This window comes from Varanus komodoensis, unplaced genomic scaffold (genome assembly GCF_004798865.1).
Source record: "Varanus komodoensis strain SLA01 unplaced genomic scaffold, ASM479886v1 scaffold1, whole genome shotgun sequence".
Lineage (NCBI taxonomy): Eukaryota > Metazoa > Chordata > Lepidosauria > Squamata > Varanidae > Varanus > Varanus komodoensis.
Window position 1 is genome coordinate 110,421,732 of NW_025335268.1, and position 22,001 is coordinate 110,443,732.

At 44.0% G+C, this 22,001-nt stretch overlaps 1 protein-coding gene across 3 annotated transcripts in view; it reads right to left on the reverse strand.

The window, feature by feature from the left end:
• Positions 1 to 1,428: 1,428 nt before the first annotated feature.
• Positions 1,429 to 22,001, reverse strand: part of WLS (Wnt ligand secretion mediator) — a 66,006-nt gene continuing 45,433 nt past the window's right edge. For 2 of the 3 annotated variants that reach the window (XM_044440558.1, XM_044440572.1), the window contains exons 9-12: positions 20,255 to 20,398; positions 17,505 to 17,588; positions 17,001 to 17,154; positions 15,548 to 16,454 (exon numbers count right to left, since the gene is read on the reverse strand). In XM_044440558.1, coding sequence (XP_044296493.1) covers positions 16,345 to 16,454; positions 17,001 to 17,154; positions 17,505 to 17,588; positions 20,255 to 20,398 — 492 coding nt within the window. In that variant the 3' untranslated portion in view covers positions 15,548 to 16,344. Of the gene's footprint in view, positions 1,544 to 15,547; positions 16,455 to 17,000; positions 17,155 to 17,504; positions 17,589 to 20,254; positions 20,399 to 22,001 lie in introns of those variants that run through there. The other variant, XM_044440563.1, reaches the window with a different exon arrangement.

The window sequence follows — 22,001 nt, forward strand, 5'->3', positions numbered from 1 at the left end:
GAGATGCAGAGGCAGACTCTGGGAGAGCCTTCTGCTTGCCAAGCCAGTGCCCCACTGTGAAATGAGGGTCCCTCCTGCTCTTCTGCTCTCAGCGTCAGCTGGTTTACCTGCAAGAGAGGAATAACATCGGACAACCTACCTCATCGTGCTGCACCGTTGCAACAGAATCGCATTCTGAAGACCTCTGCTAGTTGAATACGCACTCCTAGACCTCTTACATAGAATGAATCTCATTGGAATGAATGGACGATTTTCCCCAAGCAACTGTTGCTTAGGTGTTTGTAGACGCAAACGTACTCTCTCTCCCCCGCCCCAACACACAGAGCTAGTCACGTCAAGGGAAGGGAAACTCTATCTCGCGGTGGGATTTATGCGGTTGTATCTGTCCTTAGTCCTGCTCGAGAAGGCCCACTGAATTGAATGAAACTTAATTTAGACTAGCACGGGATTCAACCCGTTATAATATTTCTATGCCGGATGAATAAAAAATCAGAACATTAACGTTGCGCGCACATGGGTGTGAGGCAACCTCGCCTTGATCCTCACCAGCCGAGAGTAAACAACAGCCGCGCGCCAGCAGCTGCTGCTCATCCATCCCAGCGCCCGGGGGAGGGGGGATGACACAGGCCTGCCTTCCCTAGTCTAGTTGTCCAAAAGGGCGAGGCAAACAGCATCCTCTCACCCAGCAAACAAACCCCGCGCGAATCCCACGGACAAGCCTGTCCGGCGAGCCCAGGCGACAGAAGGACGCCGACAGCCCTTCCTCGCCCCCCGGCAAGCAGAACTCGCCACGCGACCGACATCGACGCTCTCGGCTCTTCACCTCTCGGCTCGCGGGGCCTCGCAAAGGCTCGAGCGGAAGCCACCGTGCTCCCTTAAGCCTCTACTGGTGGCAGCCCAGCCAGGGAGGCACGATCGCGTCCGGCGGGGGCATCCTCTGCCGACCCTTCCTTCGCCCTGGGCGGCAGCGAAGCATCTCCTGGGCGCTTGGCCCGGCCCTTCTCCAGCTCGGCACGGCTGTAAAGATGGGGAGGCAGCAGCCCCGCCTAACCCTCTCGTTCATTCATTTTCCACAGAGTGGAACATCCCATTCATTCAGCTAGAAAGGGGGGAAATTAATTAATTAATGCTAATAATCATAATCTCTCACCTCGGGTGGGTGAATGGCTGCATATAATGCAATTATAATTCCTATTAAGGAGATGTTTCGCTCCAAAATCGAAGGAGGGGCTCCTTTTCTTCTTCGGTTGAACTTCGGTGCTAACTGATCTTAGAAGAGAAATACACGGCCGCGAAAGCTGCTTAGTAAACATAAAGAAGCCTCCGCGCTGCTAAGATCTTACGACTATGGCTTGACAGAGTGAAACCATTTAGGAGGCGGCCTTCAGCTTAGGTGATACAACTTTCCCCTTCTCCAGCCTTCCTCTTCTTAAGTGAATGCTGCACCTGTTGAATGTCTGCTTTATCTGTTACAGATCGAAGCGATGTCGACGGCATGCAGACATAGTAGCCTTGTGGTTTAACAACTTGTCCAACATTCATTCTTTAAAAAGAAAAAAATTAATAATATACATATTTAAAATAATTTCCATGCTGTGAAGAGTTCCTACAGCCACCATAGCCATGCATTTTCAAAAGGTAGCAGAACATTTCCAGAGGCATAGCCTTCTTATCGTGCATTCCTATATATGTGCCACTGAACTCAGAAGGACAAGATTGCACTGTCAGCTTGTTGCAGCAAAAACATTTTTGCAAGGCTTTTTGCGAATGGGGCAGCATACAAATTTAAATAAATAAATTTTATATCATCTTAAGGTTAGCATATCTCTTACGATCTAAACTTGGAAGACTCAGAGAGTCCAGATGCATGAAGTGATATCTTGAGTTACAAATATAAATCCATGGGGGAGTGTGGCAGACAGTAAGCACCAAAATCAGAAGAATATGAAATGCAGAAAGCGCTGACAGTGATAATTACCTATTAAGGGTTGCCATTCATAAGATGAGACTGAGTGGCATGGGAGTACTGATTAATGCTTGTAGTGTGATAAAAGATACCTGTCCCTGTTTAACAAAGGGAGACATGAGTTGAATCTCTTGATGAGTTGTAGCTCAGCTATTTGCACCAACATTCCTGTGGCCAGCCTGAGGTCAGTGGCAGAGGCCCCGTTCCACAACTGGGGGGAAAAAGCCACAGTGGCTTCTTTTCTGTGCTGGTCATGTATTGCCCTATTCCCATAACTATCAACACTGTGCATGGGCTGTGGTGTCATCTGAATGCAATGAATGCTGTTGTTGCTAGTAGTTTCCAAGCTAGTCCAGAACCCTAGAATAAGCCATGGGTCATGGGGTGGTTTGGAAGCCACCCTGGCATCCACACTGTGGTGTTGTTGTTCTGTGCCATCAAGTTGTCTCCAACCTATGGTGAAGCTATGAATGCAAACTCGCCAAAATGGCCTATCCATGACCACCCTGTTCAGCTCTTGTAAATGCTGGCATGTGGTTCCCCTTATGGAGTAAATCTATTTCAGGTAACAGGAAGCTGGGTACAATATGGCAATTGTACAATATGACAATTAAGGAAATGAGATGGCACATGTAACTTCCTTTTCTTTTCTAGTTGTGCAAACCAGGTCAGAGTGGCTTGGGAAGCAGAAATGTTGCCTCTGCTGATTTCGGAATTGCTGGTATTTCTATTAGATTTGTGTCCATCAGCTCTTTTATGCAGAAACTGGGCTGTTCATTGAAAGGCATGATTACGTCTGGTAACAATGTCACCAGAATAGATAAGACTTAATAATGTCATGCACAATATGAGGGTTCATATATCTGCTGCTTATCTTCCTTTGTGTAGCAATCCATTGTTTGCCAGCAATGCAGATACATAAAGCTTCAATACAGCTGAGAATGAGGAGGAAGAGAAAAAGCAAAAGACAGTACAAAAGGACATTAAGGAGAGACACAAGTCCTATCAAATCTGATACAGCCCCAGCTGAAATAGGGGCTCCCCTCTTTCATTAATAGTGATATTCAGAGTAATCACTGGCAGAATACAGTGTCAGTAAAACAGGGATGGGTGACTTGTAACCCTGCAAAATCTAGATTTGAGGCCTACAGCTCCCATCTTCCCTAGTCAGCACAGCCAATGGGAGGGATGATGGGAGTTATGACTCTCCAGATTTGTTTTTGTTGTTGTTGTTCAAGTTGCCCATATCCATTGTAAAAAGTACAGAAATCCCAGGTGCAGCTTCCCCAGCATTAGTATGCTCCCCCTTTGGAATATTTGCAACTCCTATAGACATTGCTATATCTGACAAATAAAAGCAAGATTTTCCTCCTCTTGAGCTCCTTGGGAGTCCATTGTTGCAGTTAATAGCTCATTTCCTTTTGACTCATATTACTGATTATTTAGTTGCATCTAAAAAGCAGACAAATTAATTACAGATCAGAATCCTGGCTCTGTGCTCAAACGTTTTCCAGCATTTATTGTTTGGAGCAGCTGTATTTCTAAAGTTCCTAAAAGCAGTTACTTTAGTTATGTTCTTCCCAGAGTGTGGAAATGTTACATTTATATTGGCTTTTTTCAACCTCCCACAGTAAAAGAAAGAAAATGAATCAAGTCTGGCCTCTGCTTTTGTAGAGACCCACTTAGGTATCGTAAAGGAAATATACATGATCTAGCCATTTCATCTGAAGCATTAGGAACTACACTTGTCTTTCTTAGTGAGTGCACATCCTTATTTTTGAACATGGTAATTGCCTACATTGTTTATTGGGATTTTGAACTAAGCCCCTCCAGCTGTTTTAGACCACTTCTGGCAATCCCTGCCGCCATGGCCAAATTCTGGGAGTTGTGCACCATGTCTTCAACATCAGCCTGACATGCAGAAATGAATCTGTTTCTCATTAATTTTCCTGCTGATATGGTGGAGATTATGGGGGAAGGGTGGGAAACAAACTATTTCTTTCAGAACCTCAGACAGAAAATTGACTTAAAGCATAATCCTATGCAAGTTTAGACAGTGAAAAGCCCTACAGCTCCCAGTGTAGGATGCATGGTCCCCCCAGGAGACTGGCAGACAATGCATAAACAGCCATTCCTTGGAAAGTTTGTTTAGGGCAAAGGTATGACAAATGGAATTTATCTGTTACACAGACTAAGAACTGTTTAACTCAGGTATGAAGTTTGGGACTATCCATTGCAATTTTAATTGTAAGCCATAATGTAAACTAATGGTCCACCTTTGGAAGCTGATGGATCTGGAGGGTTTCCAGAGGGCTGTGGGGGTTTTCCAGCTGATATGGCTGGTGGTCCTGTTGAATCTCTGGTTGATCTCTGGAATACTGAGATGACCCAGACAGTCAACATGATTGCTCCTGAGCATCCTCTCTGCAGTAGAGTTCCTATAACTCTGTGGTATATCCCAGAGTTGAGAGCAATTAAACAAATCTGGAGATGGCTTGAATCCAGAGGGAGAAAAACTCCTAGTAAATCCAATCAAGGTCTGGTATGTCTTACAGTCATATTTGGAGGAAGTGAGGGCAGCAAAAAAGCGGTATCTGACTGCCTTCCTTCAGTCTTTCATTTGCTGTTCAGCAGAGCTCTCCTGAATTGTGTGGAGCCTATTACATGTTGGCCCCAAGGACATCTTGCAGCCATCTGAGGCCTGCTGTAATATGTTTGCTAGGCACTTCCAGGACAAAATCTCTTGTGTTTGCCAGGTCTTGGACTCCAGTGTTACTGCAGTAGCATCAGAGATATATGGAACACAGTCTGGTCCAGTTGTTTTGGATGAGTTCCATTTAGTACAGCTTGAGGATGTTGACAAGATGCTTGGACAGATTCATGTGACCACATCTTTACTGGATCCTTGCCCTTCTTGGCTAATAAAAGTCAGTAGGGACCCAAAAGAACTCAACAATTTTAGGTGGGTGGAAAATATCCTCTTCCTGGGCAAGGTTCTTGAGCAGTGGCCAACCAGCTCCAGGCACTCTTGGATGAGATTGATTATCTAAATACATTTCAGATGGGGCTCAAGGCCTGGGTTTGGCAGCTTTGATCATGCAGTATGATGATCTATGCCAGGAGAGAGACAGGAGGAGTGTGACTATGTTGGTTCACCCAGGCCTCTCAGAAGCCTTTGATACCATCAGCCATGGTATCCTTCTGGGGCGACTGTCTGAATTGGGTGTGAGAGGCACTGCATTGCAACTCGTCTACTCCTATTCAGGCAGTAGGCTTCAGAAGGTGATGCTCTGGCAATATTGCTCTGCCCCTTGGATCATCCAGTATGGGGTTCCTCAGGGGTCAGTCTTGGCCCCCATATTATTTAACATCTACATGAAACTGCTGTGTGAATTCATCTGGAGTTCTGCAGTGCATTGCCATGAGCATACTGATGTCATGCATACTCATGCATGTCATCATCTGTCCTTTTCATCTTCAGCGGGAAAGGCCATGGATGTGTTGAACCAGTGTCTGGTTGCAACAATGAAACAGATGAAGGCTAGCAAACTGAAGCCCAGTTCAAACAAGACTGAGATGCTGTTGGGTGATGATTCTTTTGACTGCATGGGGGGAATTCAAACTGTTCTAGATCAGGTTGCGCTCCCCTTGAAGGAGCAGGTTCATCACTTGGTGCTCCTTGATCCATCTTTTTCACTTGAAACTAAGGTGGTTTCAGTGCTTTGGAGTGCCTTCTACCAGTTTAGGCTGGTAGCTTAGGTACATCCATATCTGGACTGAGATAGCTTGCTATCAGTGATCCATGCTCTAGTAATCTCTAAGCTAGATTACCACAGTGCACTCTATGTGGGGCTTCCCCTGAAAGCTGTTTGGAAGCTGCAGTTTGTACAAAATGTGGCAGCCAGATTAATAACAGAGATTTATTTATTTATTTAGTGTATGACGATGGAACAATTAGCCAGGAGGCTACAATGCTAATACAGAGTAGATGTTTTGCTGCTTTCAATTGCTAATTCGTTCTGTTTTTACTTGCCCCACAGGGGATGAACTAGCTCCACACAAATGCAGACCAGCTGGAGTTTGGGTTGTTGGCTCACACATGTGCTTCTTCTGCCCGTCATGCCTCACCTCACATCTGAGCAGATTAAGGACCAGCTCCTGCTCTCCTCACGAACGAAGCTAGCTTTTTCCCACCAGGTTGGTACTCATTTATCTACTTGCAGTATTACTTGCTTTCGAACTGCTGGGTGGGCAGAAACTAGAGGCAAATGATGGAAACTAGAGGCAAATGTGCTATTGGCCTTGAACTGCCGGAGTGCTGAGCATTTCTGGTGGCACAACCTGCTGTGCCACCGCTGGTCTGATCATATAACAGCGACTCAAGCTTGCTTGTAGTGGCTGCCTATGTGCTTCTAAGCTCAATTCAAGGTGCAGATTTTGACCTATAAAGCCTAAAGGGACCGTGGGACTTTTTTTTATAATATATAATCTATTCTTGTAAAATTTTTATGTCTATTTGAATAAAATGTATAACTTTTCTGGTCCCCATTTAACTCTCTACAAGCATCTTTAAATCTGTTACATTAATAAATCTACTTAAATCTGTATTATTATATTTTATATCTAACTTTGATGGGTTAGATTTGTTTTTCTTTATCCATAACCATATTATAATCACCCGCCATTATCACATATCCTCTTTTTATTTCTTCTATTTCTTTATATTCCTTGTCATAAAACTCTCTTTGATTTATATTAGGTGCATATATATTAGCTAAAGTCACATCTTGTCCATAAATCGAACCTTGTATTATAAGAAATCTCCCCAAATGATCTCTTTTTATAGCTTTTGTTTTAAATTCACATCTTTTGGCAACAATAATTATAACACCGCTTGCTTTTGATGTACTGTATGATTTTTCATATACATCTTCCCAGTATAATTTTAATTTGTTCACTCCATCTTTCTTTTGATGCATTTCTTGTAAAAATATATCTGTTTTTTCTTTATAAATAGATTTTTCAATTCTAGCTCGTTTATGTCTTTCTCCCAAGCCGTTTAGATTCCAAGACACTATTTTGGACACTTCCCATTCTTTCAGTACATCAAATATTCTTTTTGGTCTCCATATGTGATTAAATAAATACTCCAACAAAAGCTTGACAAAAACCCAGTTAAACTTACCCCTACCACCACCGTATTCCCCACCACATTTATGTATGAAAACCCCCTTTCCCATCTTCTGAAGATACTCTTCTCCTTGTTGCTTTGGGCTTCCAAGGTGGGGGTGGGGGGAGAAGAGCCTCCTCTGTACAGACTCCAGACACCCACTCTACCCTCCCCGACCATCTATATCCTTTTATTGTATACTCAAATTTCTCTTATATCTATTATTTAAAACAATTTCAATAATAACTCCAGCACTACCAAATACAATATATTCTATGTCTATTACATACAGATCTCCTTATCTTTTCATACTTCATACTTTTTTCTTCTGAATCTCCTCTTCTTCTAAATATCCTCTTCTTTCTGTCTCTACAGAGAAGGTAAACCTCCTGCTGCTGTATCAAGCTTCATCTCCTCCAGATCTTTTCTCTCCTTCTCTGTCTTCCTTCTTGAAAATGTAGACATATCCATTAATTTTTGCATTTGTGCTGCATATTCATCATCAGGGATAATTCCAAGCACCTTTAATAATTCCAATGCTTCCTCATTTGTATCAACTTTGTAATATTTTCTGTGGTATGAAAACCTCAAAAATAACAGAAACCCCCAACTGTATTTTATGGAATTCTTTAATGTCTGGCAGACTTGGAACATATCTCTTCTCCATTGCAAGGACTCATTACATAAATCAGGAAAGACTTGAATCTGATGACCTTCCAGCATAATTGATGTCATATTCCATAATTTCCACATCAGTGCTTCTTTTTTTGCATATGACCAGAATTGGACCATGATGTCTCTCTGTGTTTTTCTTCCAGCTCTTCTTGGACCACCTCTATGTATTGCACCAATATCATATCTTGTAAAAGAAACTTATGGAAGAATAGATTTAGATGAGTCCAATATTAATTGAATCAATTTATCTTCTTTCTCTTTCCCATCCTCTGGATATTCTTTAAGGAGCAAATTCGTTCTGTGTTGTCTATCCCGAATCTCAATCACACTTTTAGAGACCTGGTCTATTTTGGTCATCTTTTTTTAAACTCTTTGTCTTGTTCTCTCATCTGAGCTTTCACTTCTGTAATTGTTTGGAGGTTCTCTTGAATTTGTTTAGATAAATCTTTTATCCTCTATCCATGCTATCCATTTTAATATCTAATTTCTCTCAATTCCTGTAGAATTATATCAGAGTTGTCCGGTTGTGTTGATGAAGTCGTTGATTTTTCTGGTGATGTTCTCTTTTTCCTACTCATTGCACAGCTTTTCTCTCCTCACCAACAAGGAAGGTGTTGCTGATTAACCTTTTGCCCATCCTGGCCATTGACAGAAGTGGTGGCAAGTAGTGTCATGTAGTGTCAAGTTGATCTGAGGGTGTCCCCATTTGTTCCTTAGGGATGTGAGAATGGCAGGATGAAATTCCCATTCGTGGCATGTCATAAAGGTGCGACTGAGGGTGTCCACTAGCACATTGTCCATGCCTGCGACGTGGACTGCACATAGGGTGGTGTGGTGCATGGTCCAGATTTTGATGCTGAGGAGGGCCAAGGGAATGGCATCCATGGCTCCTTGTTTGTTTATAGATGCAGCCACTGTGGTGTTGTCATATGTGACTTGAATGTGGCGGGTTTGGATCATAGTTTGGAAAGCCAAGAGGACTTTTCTGACTGCAAGTAGTTCCATGTGGTGGGAGGTCACTGCAGGACCCCATTTTCCTTGAATCAGCAGGCAGCCGCAGTTGGCTCCCCATGCTGAATGATATATGTCTGTTGTGCTTTTTTTGTCACAGAACGCACCAGAACGGTGTTCCAGCACCTGTTTTTCCAATGGATTTTACAAAGTGATTTTGAATTGCCTGTCCAGCGTAGCAGATCAGCAGCAAACATCATTAACATAGTGCCTGCAGGCTGCTTTTGTGTCTGCTATCTGCTAGTGAGGTAGTGAGGGTGCTGCTCGGCTTGGGATTGGTGTGTGTGGTCGCACGCTGAGTGCTTTCTGCCGGCAGCAACGTGAGTTCTGGCACCTTTTTTTTTTGACAAAAAAAGCACTGGTTGTGATGACCAGGCTCAATATAGGAGGATGAAATGAAATGCCAATGGTGGTGCTGGCCTTGTTGGTCAACCTAACTAGAGCATTGTGGATATCAGGTGGGATGGAGAGTCTGGTTGAATGCAGCTCGATTCTGGTTTTGAAAGTGCTGAGGAACCAGAGTTGGAGTGGATGCATGCATAGCTTCACAAGAGGTACCACTGAGATGGGAGCAGCCATGATTCCGAGAACCCTTTGAATTCTGGTAGCAGTGGCAGTAGTGGCAAGGATGAGACTGGTGGCTTCCTTGGTGAGTGTGAGCAGTCCATCCTCTGTGAGAAAGGCTCTTTCTAGTTTGGCATCTGGATGAGCCCTGATAAACCGGGTGAACTGTGAGGGGAAGAGGCAAGATTTAGTAGAGTTGAAGTAGAGTCCTGAAGTCTTACTTCTGCTTCATTGAGTATGCTAAAGCATTTGATTGTGAGGATCACACCAAATTGTGGCAAGTTCTTAAAGAGATGGGAGTACCGGACCATCTTATTTGTCTCTTGAGAAACCTCTATGTGGGTCAAGAAGCAACAGTGAGAATTGGACATGGAACTACTGATTGGTTCAAAATTGGGAAAGGAGTACAATAAGGCTGTATATTGTCCTGCTGCCTATTTAACTTATATGCAGAGCACATCATGAGAAAGGTGGGGCCAGATGAATCACAAGTTGGAATTAAGATTGCTGGGAAAAATATCAACAACCTCAGATATGCAAATAATACCACTCTAATGGTAGAAAGTGAAGAGGAACTAAAGAGCCTCTTAAGGAAGAAAGTGCAAAAGTTGGTTTGAAACTGAACATTAAGAAAACTAAGATCATGGCATCCGGTCCTCTCACTTCCTGGCAAATAGATGGGGAAGAAATGGAGGTAGTGACAGATTTTATTTTCCTGGGCTCCAAGATCACCGCAGATGGGGACTGCAGCCAAGAAATTAAAAGACACTTGTTCCTTGGGAGCAATGGCAAATCTAGACAGCATACTAAAAAGCAGAGATATCACCCTGCCGACAAGTGCCATGGTTTTCCCAGTTGCAATGTATGGCTGTGAAAGCTGGACCATAAGGAAGGCTGAGCACCGAAGGATTGAGGCCTTTGAATTGTGGTGCTGGCAGAGACTCCTGCGAGTCCCTTGGACTGCAAGATCAAACGAGTCAGTCTTAGAGGAAATCAACCCTGACTGCTCTTTAGAAGGCCAGATACTAAAGATGAAACTCAAATACTTTGGCCATCTAATGAGAAGGAAGGACTCCCTGGAGAAGGGCCTAATGCTGAGAACAATAGATGGCAAAAGAAAAAGGGGATGGTGGAGGATGAGGTGGCTAGATGGGGTCACTGGGTCAGTGGGTGTGGGCTTGGGTGGACTCTGGGGGATGGTGGAGGACAGGAGAGCCTAGAGGAATGTTGTCCATGGAGTTGTGATGGGTCAGACATGACTTTGAGACTAAACAGGAACAGGAAACAGAGTCCTAGTTTGGTAAGTTGCAGGTAAGTTTAATGGCTTGGAGGAAGGCTCGGTAGGAGGGAGCAACAATGAGCAATATCAAGGTATGGGTCCACATGGATACCTTTTAGACATAGATGGACACAGGCAATAGTCATGTACTTTGTGAATACACAAGGTGCCATTACCAGACCCAATGGGAGGACTGTAAATTGAAAGGTTCGGTCTCCTATTTGGAAATGGATGAAATGCCTGTATGACTCCTCAGTTGTGATGTGGAACTGTGCATCCTTAAAATCTATTGAGGTGAACCAGAAATCTTTTTGAAGGAGCAGTAGGATGGAATGGAGTGTGACCATGAGGAAACATTTAGGTTTGGTAACTTATGGAGCAAAGGCTTCCATCTATCTTTGGGACTGTGAAATATCTGGAATAAAATCCATGAAGATTTGCAGGGAGAAATCAGTTCAATGGCACCTTTTTGGAATAGTGTGGAGAACTCATTGAGGAAGGGTTCAGAGGGGTAGTTCTCTTTATGGTACCAAGAGGAGGGAGAGCATTAACTTCTATTCTATATCCTTGCAGGTTATCTCAGCCCAAGAATTGAAAAGGACTATAGTCTATGGCCAGATAAAGGATGAGTCTATGGCCGGATAAAGGATGAGAGGAGTCAACAGGGTTGTAGAGGAGTCATAGATGCTTTCTGTGGTTGTCTGGGCATTGGTGAGCCTGCCGTGAGTCATGGGAGCAGGGCATCTGCCCTGGGAAGTAGACTGCTGCCTGGGAGGAATGGTGGTTTGAGTCCTAGGTTGGTAATGGAATAGTGAACAGTGTTTCTGACCTTTTGAATAGCGTCCATTCTGTCATCCCTTCCTTCATTGGAAAGGCCAGTGCTATCAAATGGCATGCCCTTGATCCTGGCTTTTGTGCCACAGATAACCCTGAGGAACAGAGCCAGGCAAAGCAGTGGAGGCTTATAGGACCTGCCATGTTTCTGGCACCGCATTCGGCTTGCTGTTTCACCATGTGAATCTCATGCTGGATGAGATGGGTAGCCTCAGTGGTGAGCTCATTAGCTAGGGTCTATGCCTCTTTGGGGAGGGATGAACAAAATGAGCACATCCTGTCCCATAACATTAGGTGATATCTGGCCATAGTGGCCTGGTGGTTTGCCATTTTGATGGTGAGTGCAGCAGATGAGTAGAAGTGGTGCCCAAAGGCATTGAGACATTCACTCTATCAGATGGCATGTAATGCTCTCTGTGTGACAGTCCTTGGGAGAACCCTGCAATAATAGAATTTAGGAGTGGATGTTGAAAAAGACCACGAAGAACCTCTCTTTTCATAATTCGTTCTAATGAATTTTTCCACGGGAAAATATATGCCAAAGATACGGAAATTGCACTGGATGGCTGTCATACACAGTACTAAATCTTTGGGGTTTGTTTTTAGATTAATTTTCAATTCCAGAGCAGTGTGAGCTGCTGCCAGCAGAGGGCAGCAAACAGCTTCAATATACTGAATGAGTCGCACATTGCTAAGGAAGGGTGATGGGAAGGCAAAAAGATGTTTAAATACTTTGAGAAGGAGATGCCTCTTTTCCTTGTTATGGGAGTCCCATCTACTTGTAAGGAAAAGCCGAGCTTCATATAGACTGGGGCATGCTAGGTTGTGGCAAAACCCAGAATCTATTAAAAAGCAGATGATTGCAGTTTTTCAACCATTGCTTACCTGCAGCAAGGTTGACAATGTTGACCATGTGACAGCTCTGTAGATGTCTTTGGGATATGGGCTAGCCGAATGGTTGGCACCACCTGTGTACGTGTGGAGTGTGGCGAGTTCCAGTCCCACCATCTTGTATGCCAGGGAGATAGCATTGGAGACCCATTTGGGGAGCCACTGGGAGGAAATGGGCTCTCCCTTCCTTGGGCCCTTGTAGCAGAGAAAGAGGCAGTTTGAGCATCTGAAGGTCTCTGTGTTCTGTAGAAAACAAGAACTCTGCATACATCCAGCAGGTGCAACGTGGCCTCAATGAGGGCGGATGGGTTGGGGGAAAAGGCTGGAAGGATGATGTCCTGGTTGAGGTGGAAGGATGAGGTGACCGTGGGCCTGAACAGTAGGTCATGGCAGAGGATGGCCTTGTCTCTGTGGAAGGTGAGGACAGGTGTGTTGACTTGCAGAGCTGATAGTTTGCTGGAGCAGTGGGCTGAAGTGATGGCTATGAGAAACCCCATTTTCCAGGACAGGAGCCACCAGTCCAACATTGCCAAGGGTTGCAGGGTCATTTGGTGAGGGACTGGTGAACCAAGACACTCCAAGAGGGTGTGCAAGGGTGTACAGGCAGGGTGACGTTTTGGAGGCCATGGAGGAACCTGTGCTCCTGTCCTTGGAGGAGGGGTGAGTTGAGCCCCCGAGTGGCTGGGTCATCAAGCCATAGAGCCCCAGGATTCAGTGTGCCTGGGAGGTCAATGTGGGCTGCAGAGTCGGCTGGTGAGGAGTGGCATCTTTTCATCTTCAGGGCAGCCTTGTCCCCCGCTGGGTCCCCTTTGGCCAAAGCCTTTTCTTGGGCTTCTTTCCCGCCCTCGTCCTTTCCTCAGCTGGCAGGGCAGGAGCCCCATCAGCATCCATCTTGGAGGACTCAGTTATCCTTCAGGTGTGCTGCCACAGGGTGAACTTCAGCCGTCCTGCCCGCTGCTGGCAGGTTTGCTTTTTGTGTGCAGGTTTCAACTGCATGCCCTTCTGCCATGCAGAGGAGGCAACAAGATGGCAGTCCACAGTGTGCAGCCATGCATTGCATGAGCCGCAGCTACGAAAGGCTGGATTGACAGCCATGCTGTAGTACAGGGAAAGCACATGAGGGGACGAAGGAAGGCTTTTGCTCAAAGCTTCTCTCCTTCCCTGAAGGGAGGAAAAACTGGGGCATGGGGGAGAGGTGGAAAAAGCCAAAGTTCAGAGTAAGGTTAAAGCAAAAAAGTTTGGTAGAAGTCTGTATATCTAGATAAATAGGTTTTTAAAAAAAATTAATGAAGCAGAAAGAGGACTTGGAAAGAGAAAAGTTAAGCAGCAGTACTTGCAAGTAATTCCTAACCTAGGCGAAGCAAACAGATGTGTGGTCTAAAAGGAGCAGGGACAGGGTGGGCGCCCCACCCTTTTTTCCTGGGACCCAGAAGGGGCAAGTAGGCTCCTGTCCACTCTGAGATGTTAAGCTTTGGAAGTTTTTCTCTGATTTAGCCCTTCCACTGCTGTGGCAAAGCCCATGTGTGATGCAGAGACCATGAAGGACAGTCTTCACCATCACACCCAGCATAACTAAGCTGACTGGGGGTGGTAAGAGTCAGTCAGACACAACGAAATGGGGAAACTTGCTACTGCTGAAACAGACCTCTCCCCGCCCCTCCCGTATTCTGTTACTCACAGGAGTCACAGAGCACCAGCCTAATTCTTGCAGGGAATTATTTCCGTTCATTCCGTAATCTCCATATCAAATATCTGTTTACGTATGCTGTTAATTGAAGAAATAGCAGAGCTGGGGGGTAAATGGCAGCCCCCATTTAAGCCTCCTCTTTCTGGTGCTTTGTAAGATGTAGCACTACATGTGATCCATAGATTATTACAAATGCTTCCACTGAATCACTTAAGACCTAGGCAGGTGAATACACCACAGGAACAGAGAGATAAACCCGAGGCGGGCAGAAGGAGCTCCAGATGATTTTGACTCCTGACATTCTTGATCATTGGTAATGCTGGCCAGAGCTTCTAGGAGTTGAAGTACAAAACATATGGAGAACAACTGTCTCTCTACATCAGGACTAAACATTAAAACACTGATGGAACACTGCTCACATGTCTGCTGTGAAGGGACCCAAGGTACATTAAAATGTCAGGGTGGTAAAGCTTTCAGACCTCTCAGGAAGATTTTGGAAGGTGTACAAATACTTTCAAAAAAGACATTACAGAAGCCCTAAATGGGTATTTATCTAAATGGTGATCCTCTATAAAATCAGAAGTATATGGAGGGAGCGGGGCCACACTTGCAGATTCCACTATCCATAGGTTGAGGTGCAGGCAAGCCTGCTTTATGGGCACAGCCTCCCTGATTTAGAGTTCTGTTGTTCAGCTTTGTTCATTCACAGAACAGCCTAAGCATGGACCACCCCACTTTTCCCCTCCATGCAACAATTACTGCATGAAGCACATTTCTTGAATAAGGACATGGCCTTAACTAGCTTTGTGCAAAGACTAAATGGGAAAACTTAAGATCTGCACAAAGAATGCTTAGTGCTGCCTCTTTAAGGGACATCACCTTACAAGGACTGGAGGGATACTCAAAAAGTAATTTGGCTTTTTGTTCAAGTGATTTGGTGGAGTTCACAGGTCCTGCTCGTGCATCACTTGCTAAGGTGCTCCCTTCATCAGCAATTTCCAGCACTCTGACTCTAACCTGGACAGCAAAGCATTCTTTATCAGAAAAGTATCTGGAATTTGGTTTGGAGGAAATCCACCAGTGAGTAGGTGGCACCACCCTTTTCCTGAGGTTTCCTCTTAATCTCAAGTCTTTCTATCTCACCAGAAAGGCTGAACAACTCATAATTCAACTAAGAGTCTCTTCAGCATGACATGCCTCTGTTCTAAAAACTTAAGCATAGGCAAGTCGTGTATTTTACTTGTTCTGTGTGTTTACTAGATCTGAAAACCTTCTCCAAATACTCAAACCTTATTCCACCCATTTGCCTGAAATAGATTTATAATTGTGAAACTGTGGTAATGGTAATTCAGTGGAAAGTATCTGATCTCCACCAGATGTCAGCATGATCTCTGCTATGGTCACTTTTCCTATAAAGAGGCAGGTTAAAACGCAACATATTGCTTCTGAACAAAATGAGATCAGCAAAAATCACAATATTTGTATATTTTATTCATAGTACCAAAAGAGGATGATCTACAGTATTTCCCAGGCTACTTGGAACATTATTTTTTAAAAGAAAAGAACAACAGATTTTGACCCAAACACACATCCAAACACCCCTTTCAGTCCCATGGATTATGTATCATACAAGTAAACAGGGATCCCTGGGGCATATAAAAAGATATCTACATCAGAAAGACTCGTTGGTGTTCAGAGCATACACACACATCAATACATGTCAGCTTGTAAAGATGAAATGCCCTTTTTTGTACCAAAACTATACAAAAGACTTTGTTACACTAAACTAAAAAAGAACTCATGAGTATGTTTATTAAAGCTATGTAAATATCACCTGCACTGGCTAAGTGTGATATAAAGAACACAAATAATGCTAAATGTAGGCATTGGAACTATGGTATACCACCTTGACTTAGGAAGCATGTAAATTATTCCAAGTTGTTTCCCAAAAATATCCAAAGCAAGAGGAGTTTTGGTAATGTAAATGGGTATCTATTATTTCACTAAGTCAAGTCAGTTTCTTTCTCTTCTGGGGTCAATACCCAAGGCAAACTAGAAGTGTCATGAAGAGGTCAAAGCTGCTATAAGCCCCTTCCCCAAAGCAAGGAGCATGTTCAATGGCTCTTGCTAGGTCATTATCATTCTGCGGAAATGCACCATCAGAACTGGGCCCTTTTAGGATGACATCAGTTGTCCCCTGCAGGGAAAATACTGGCATCATTCCATGTGTTGCCCTCAGTTTGTGCCTAATAAGCTATGCTTTAGTGTTATTCCTGGGCTTCCTTGCGAGCTAATTTGTAAACTTCTGTTGGTCCATCCACATGGGTGATAGTGGTAGTAAGTTGAAGTTCTTCTCCACTGTTTACTCCCAGATCCCCTGAAAACATAAAATTATGCTTCAGATGAAAGTGTGGTGGTAGTCATGGAGTCCACTCCAAGACTTTGGAAGAAACATTTGTTTTTCAAGAGCTATACTAACCATTTCTTTACCAAAAAATCAACATTTGAAAATAAGATCATACAGGCTCAAAATCAATTCTGGGACTGAGGAAGAATCTGGTGCACATAGCACTAGATAGGTTGGATATATGTACAATCCAAATAGGCTAATAGTTATATACTTGTTCTGGTTCAGGATTCTCAATCCAAGCAGTACAGGTGGGCTATACTACCACAAGAAATAAGAATGAAACCAGTAACCAAACTATATACCTTCCCACTCCCCCTTCTCCACCACCACTTTATAGCACATTTTCCCACAATATAAGTTTTCTCCTGCTATACGTAACAGAGCCATCATTGGCCATCACAGTCCTAAGGTTAAATGCAGGATTCTTTTTGCTAAACACACACAAGCCTTTGTCACACAATTATTGATTGCATTGCTCCATCTAGGTCCTAGCTACATCTGATCTCATCTCACCAGTTGATTGATCTTCTCCGTAGTTTTTGTGTGAAGGAGCATACAGGAACATGAGGGCAAAGACATAAAGATTCCACATCCCATAAATCCCTGTGAAAAAGGCACTGTTCACTTGAACTGTGAAGTTGCCCCATTTCCAATGGCCTTCTGTTACCTACCCAGGAGGAAGAATAGGAATAGTCAAGTGAGGAATCCATAAGCACAACATGAACAGAAAAAGTCGAGAAAGCAACCAAGAATCCTAACACCAACAAAAGACCCTTTCCACATAGGAAACCCATGTTTCTGCATTTACTGGTTGCCCTCTGTACCTGTAGTGATAGGAAGAGAATCAAAGCAGTTGGAGTAAATATTTTGTGGGAGACATACTCCCAAACCCCACCTTTTCTATCTCTCTCCAGATGTGCTGAAGATCTGAAGCAGTAAGTGAACACCATCATTTTTGGAAGGTGGATAAAAATCCCAAATTCTAAATGAAAGGAGTCGTTATTTTAGAATACTCACTTGACTGACAATGAAAAATATTACTGTCAAGGCAGCACAAGCTAATGTGATCAGCATCAAGAATTTGAATCTAAAAATCAGCCCCTAGGGAAAGAAAGGAACATAAGGCATTAAAAAGCGCCCTCAAGTATGTCAACGCCACAGGATCTGCAGCAAGAATATTAAACAGATGACATAAGCAAACATAGCATAGACATCTGCTATGTCTGCTGCTTACAATTCCCAGCTGTGGCTTGTATAATCAAGCCACACCCATCTAAGAGTAGGCCTTAGAGCAAAAGATACAAGAACATGAGTACAAGATTATGTGGAAGCCCTTCTGTGTCTCTCTGCCAAGCCGTTTCTGTGTTGGGTGGAGCAGGGAACGAAAGGGACTGAACCCTGAGTCTGCTGTTGATACAACAGCATAAGGCTATCCTTCTGTCAGCACCTGTCTCTTCTGGCCTGGAGAAAGAAGGAAGACTTGGTTCCCACTTATTTATTTATTTATTAAAACATTTTTATGCTGCCCCATTCACCGAAGCCTCGGGGCGGCTTACAACATTAAGTTAAAAAATACAAACATTAATTATGACATTAAATTAAAATGTTTGTAAAGTACAAACATTAAGTTAAAATGCAAAAAATAACAATATAAAATAAGTCGCCCTGGCCAGATAAAATCCAATAATATTAACAATTAAAATGCCGCTTAAATAAAAAGGCCTTCACCTGGCGCCGAAAAAAAAATAACGACGGCGCCAGGCAGACCTCTCTGGGGAGCGCATTCCATAATTTAGGCGCCACCGCAGAGAAAGCCCTCCTCCGAGTACCCACCCTCCTGATTTCTTTCTCGGAGGGTTCCCAGAGAAGGGCCTCTCCCGCAGATCTCAAGGGGCGGGCGGGCGGGCATATATGGCTGTAAGCGCTCCTTCAGGTAACCAGGACCCAAGCCGTTTAGGGCTTTATAGGTCATCACCAACACCTTGAATTGGGCCCGGACTTCAATGGGAAGCCAGTGAAGCTGCCGGAGAACTGGAGTCATGTGAACATAACGCCCAGTCCCCGTCAGCAGCCTGGCAGCTCTATTTTGAACCAACTGAAGTATCCGGACCGTCTTCAAGGGTAGCCCCACGTAGAGTGCATTACAGAAGTCAAGACGGGAAGTCACCAGCGCGTGTGTCACTGTCGCTAGGCAGTCGTACTCCAGGTAGGGGCACAGCTGATGAATCAGCCGAAGCTGAAGGAAAGCTTTGTTTCTTAGTTGGGTTATCTCAGAAGATAAAACTCTTCAACATCCAGCTCGTCTTCTTTCACATCAGTGGCACATCAGCCTTTACCTGCAGATTACTTTGGGCTTTCTAATATTTAATTATAAAAAGCAAGAGTGCTCCCAACCCCAAACTTATTTTACAGCTGGTATATAATTGTAGTCAGCTTGTCAGTGGCCACAGCAGCAACTGTCCTAACCTAATGAAAAAGTCAATAAAAAGCCCTCTAAAAGGACTCTCCTTAGGAGTCTTGAACTGGTTCCAAAGAGACCCTACAAGTCAGACCCCATTATGACTGTCATATTGAGACACAGCTAAGCCTAAGGCAAAGCACATAATGAAGAGATGCTTCAGCAATATAGAGCAAGTCATGCAAGTTTCTTTGGGCTGATCCAGAACACAAGCAGAGGGTAGAAATGTGAGGCACAAACAGTCATAGGGATACAAACATATTTATTTCAAACCATAGAAGATACAAGTTTTAAAAAGATATGGTATATGAGATGAGGACTAGCCAGATAAGGGGCATGTGGCCCACATGGTTAACAACTGTGCAGTGTTGTGATCTTCCTTGTGATAACACACAGGTGCCTGCCTTGCCAACCCGGCCTTGGGTCTCTGGCTGTCAGAACATGAACCTTCCCATGCTGCTTTAATATTGGAAGAGGCAGCTGATCTGGTATGCATCAGCAAGGCCTGGGCAGGTGAACAGGGAGGAGAATTAGTCTCTCTTAGTTATGCCCACCAGGATACTTGGTTCAGCATCAAGAAATATCTGAGGTTTGGGGAGGGGGTGCTGTAATAAGCTACAGACCCTCTCTTTTCACACTCCCATTAGGATCCTGTCTGACTAGCAGTCTGGAGTGTCTGCATCTGGTGCTGGGCCAGTGGGACAGGTTAGGGATTCTGCTGGTACACTCCCTATGCTAGTGTTAACAGACTCCATGTCTGAGCTGACAGAGGTGTTCTCAGTTGCAATGCTGAGGTCCCCCAGGCTGTTGCTTTTGAGGAATGCTATCATCCACACCAAAGACACCTTATCTGGGGTGGCCCAGGCTTTCATGGGTTCGGCGACAACCATGGGACTGTCCCAACATGTGTACTGGGACAGACTCTGGATTCATTCTTTTTTTGGCAGGGCAAGGGGGTGGCAATCTGAAAGTAGGGGAACCTGAATCAGTTCCTTTGTCATAGTGGAGTCACTGCCTGTTGAGATTTAGACTAACAATGATTTCTCCCTGCTTCAAGGATGGAAGGGCTATTCCACCCCCAGAGAAAATGGAACTAAAGAAGTGCTACGGCAAAAATTTAGTTGGTTATCCAATCAAAACTTATTGCAATATAAACTGCAGACACTATTTATATGACTTGTTCAGACATACCTGCTTTACACAAGACCATTGCCAATTCCAAAACTGGTTACAGGTTACTAGTCATGGAATCCGGGTGCAAGCTGGCATTGCTCTGAAACATCAGCAGCCCCCTCCCTGGATTTCTCACCTCATAATGAAGCCTGCGAGCTTTGCTCATTGCTGGGAGACTAGATTGTTTGCCGCTGATATTTCTGAATACTTGGAACACCATAAAACACAGGAACAAGAAGTAGAGGCAGAGACAGATTCCAGCAACAATAATAAATGCCATCTGAGTCGTAAAGTTAAGGTTAGTTTAAAATGAATTAAGTCACTTGACATATACTTAATGAGCAAAGGCAGAGATACCAATCAGTAGTTCATTTGGTTTTGCTTAGTTATTAAAATACAGATCAGTCCTTAAGCTGAAGTGCAGAGGGGAAAAAGTCCTATTTGTCACTCAAAGTCGTATGTGCATGAAAAATCCCTTCCTTCAGAGAATCCCAGACCTGAATGGTCTGCTATTGTTTCCACGAGTTCTTGGCGTGGCAGCAAACTACAAAAAACATGCAATAAACTACAATCTCCATAGCTGGAATAGTTAATTCTGTTCCCACTAGTACATATAAATAAAGATGTTTGGATATGGTCACTAGTCTAATCTTAGAAAAGGCTGTTCAACAGAAATGTTTTCGGGATATATTTGCACACATGCACATACAGAGCAATATACAATACAGTGTAAGATCATAACTGAATACTATCTATTAATCTATACAGAAGACAAGTTTATCTTCCTAGGAATGCTTGTCAGAAAAAAACCTTATTTTCAGTAAATGCCAAACTCAGAAGAGCTTGTGTACTAATATATGCATGTACACAAATGTTCATGTGCACATGTGTGCACACACACTCATCTCAGAGTGCCAAATACAAAAAAGCGGTTTTCTGGTAAATATGTTTGTTTGCTATAAAGTAGTTGGGAAGGTGCACAAAGGTTGCTGTTTGGGTGTGCGGAAGGTAGATTGGGATGTATTAGTACACTTCCAGGGAGTGTAGATTGGTGGGTGGCAAAAGTTTCTGACTCCAGATTACACAACATAGTATACGTCTCTAACCTGCCCTCAAATTAAACCGTTAAAAGCATGGGCTGGGAGAGTACCAGTAAGATATTTAGGTATGAAAGTGTCATGCCTGAAGCCCTGACAGAGACAGCACCTCATGAGGAGGTCTTGTGCTTGGGACCCTGTATCCAAAAGCCAACCCAGCAACCTAGCTTGGGGGTGGCTGAGCAGATAGCTGCACCTCCCCCTGACTCCCTGCCAATTGAGCAAACACCCGAGCCCACATCAAAGCAAGAGAGCCCCGAGGGAAAAGACACTCAGAAGGAACCAGAGCAGGCTGTCCCTCCTCCCACTGACGCTGAACTTCCTGAACATGACACAGGAGATGCAGGGGGCGTAATAGACATTTCCCTAGCAACCAATCGTACAATTCTAAGAAGATATGAGCAAAGGCAGGCCTTGTTACGCCAGAGGGAAGAAAGGCGTGACCAGGAAAGCTAGTCCCACGTGGGCTGGGGAGAGACACCACTAGAGGATTAACTTCTGCATTCTAAAGACCTCAACAGAAGAGCTTATCTATAGAGTTGTAAATCTTGTAGACAAGTAGCAATAAAGGACTTTAGTTTTATTGCTCGTGAATGTGTGGGTTGTTTACATGTTGAGCTGCACCTCCAGAAAGGGCCATTGACCACTGAGCCCTACTTCTGCAATTTGGTCTGGTTGGTGAACTGTGAAGTTCTAGCAAACAAAGCAAGTATGCGCAAAATCTGCCCATCCTTGTTTCAGACCGCAAGAAAAAAAGCACTGTACTAACAATTGATCATTCATATT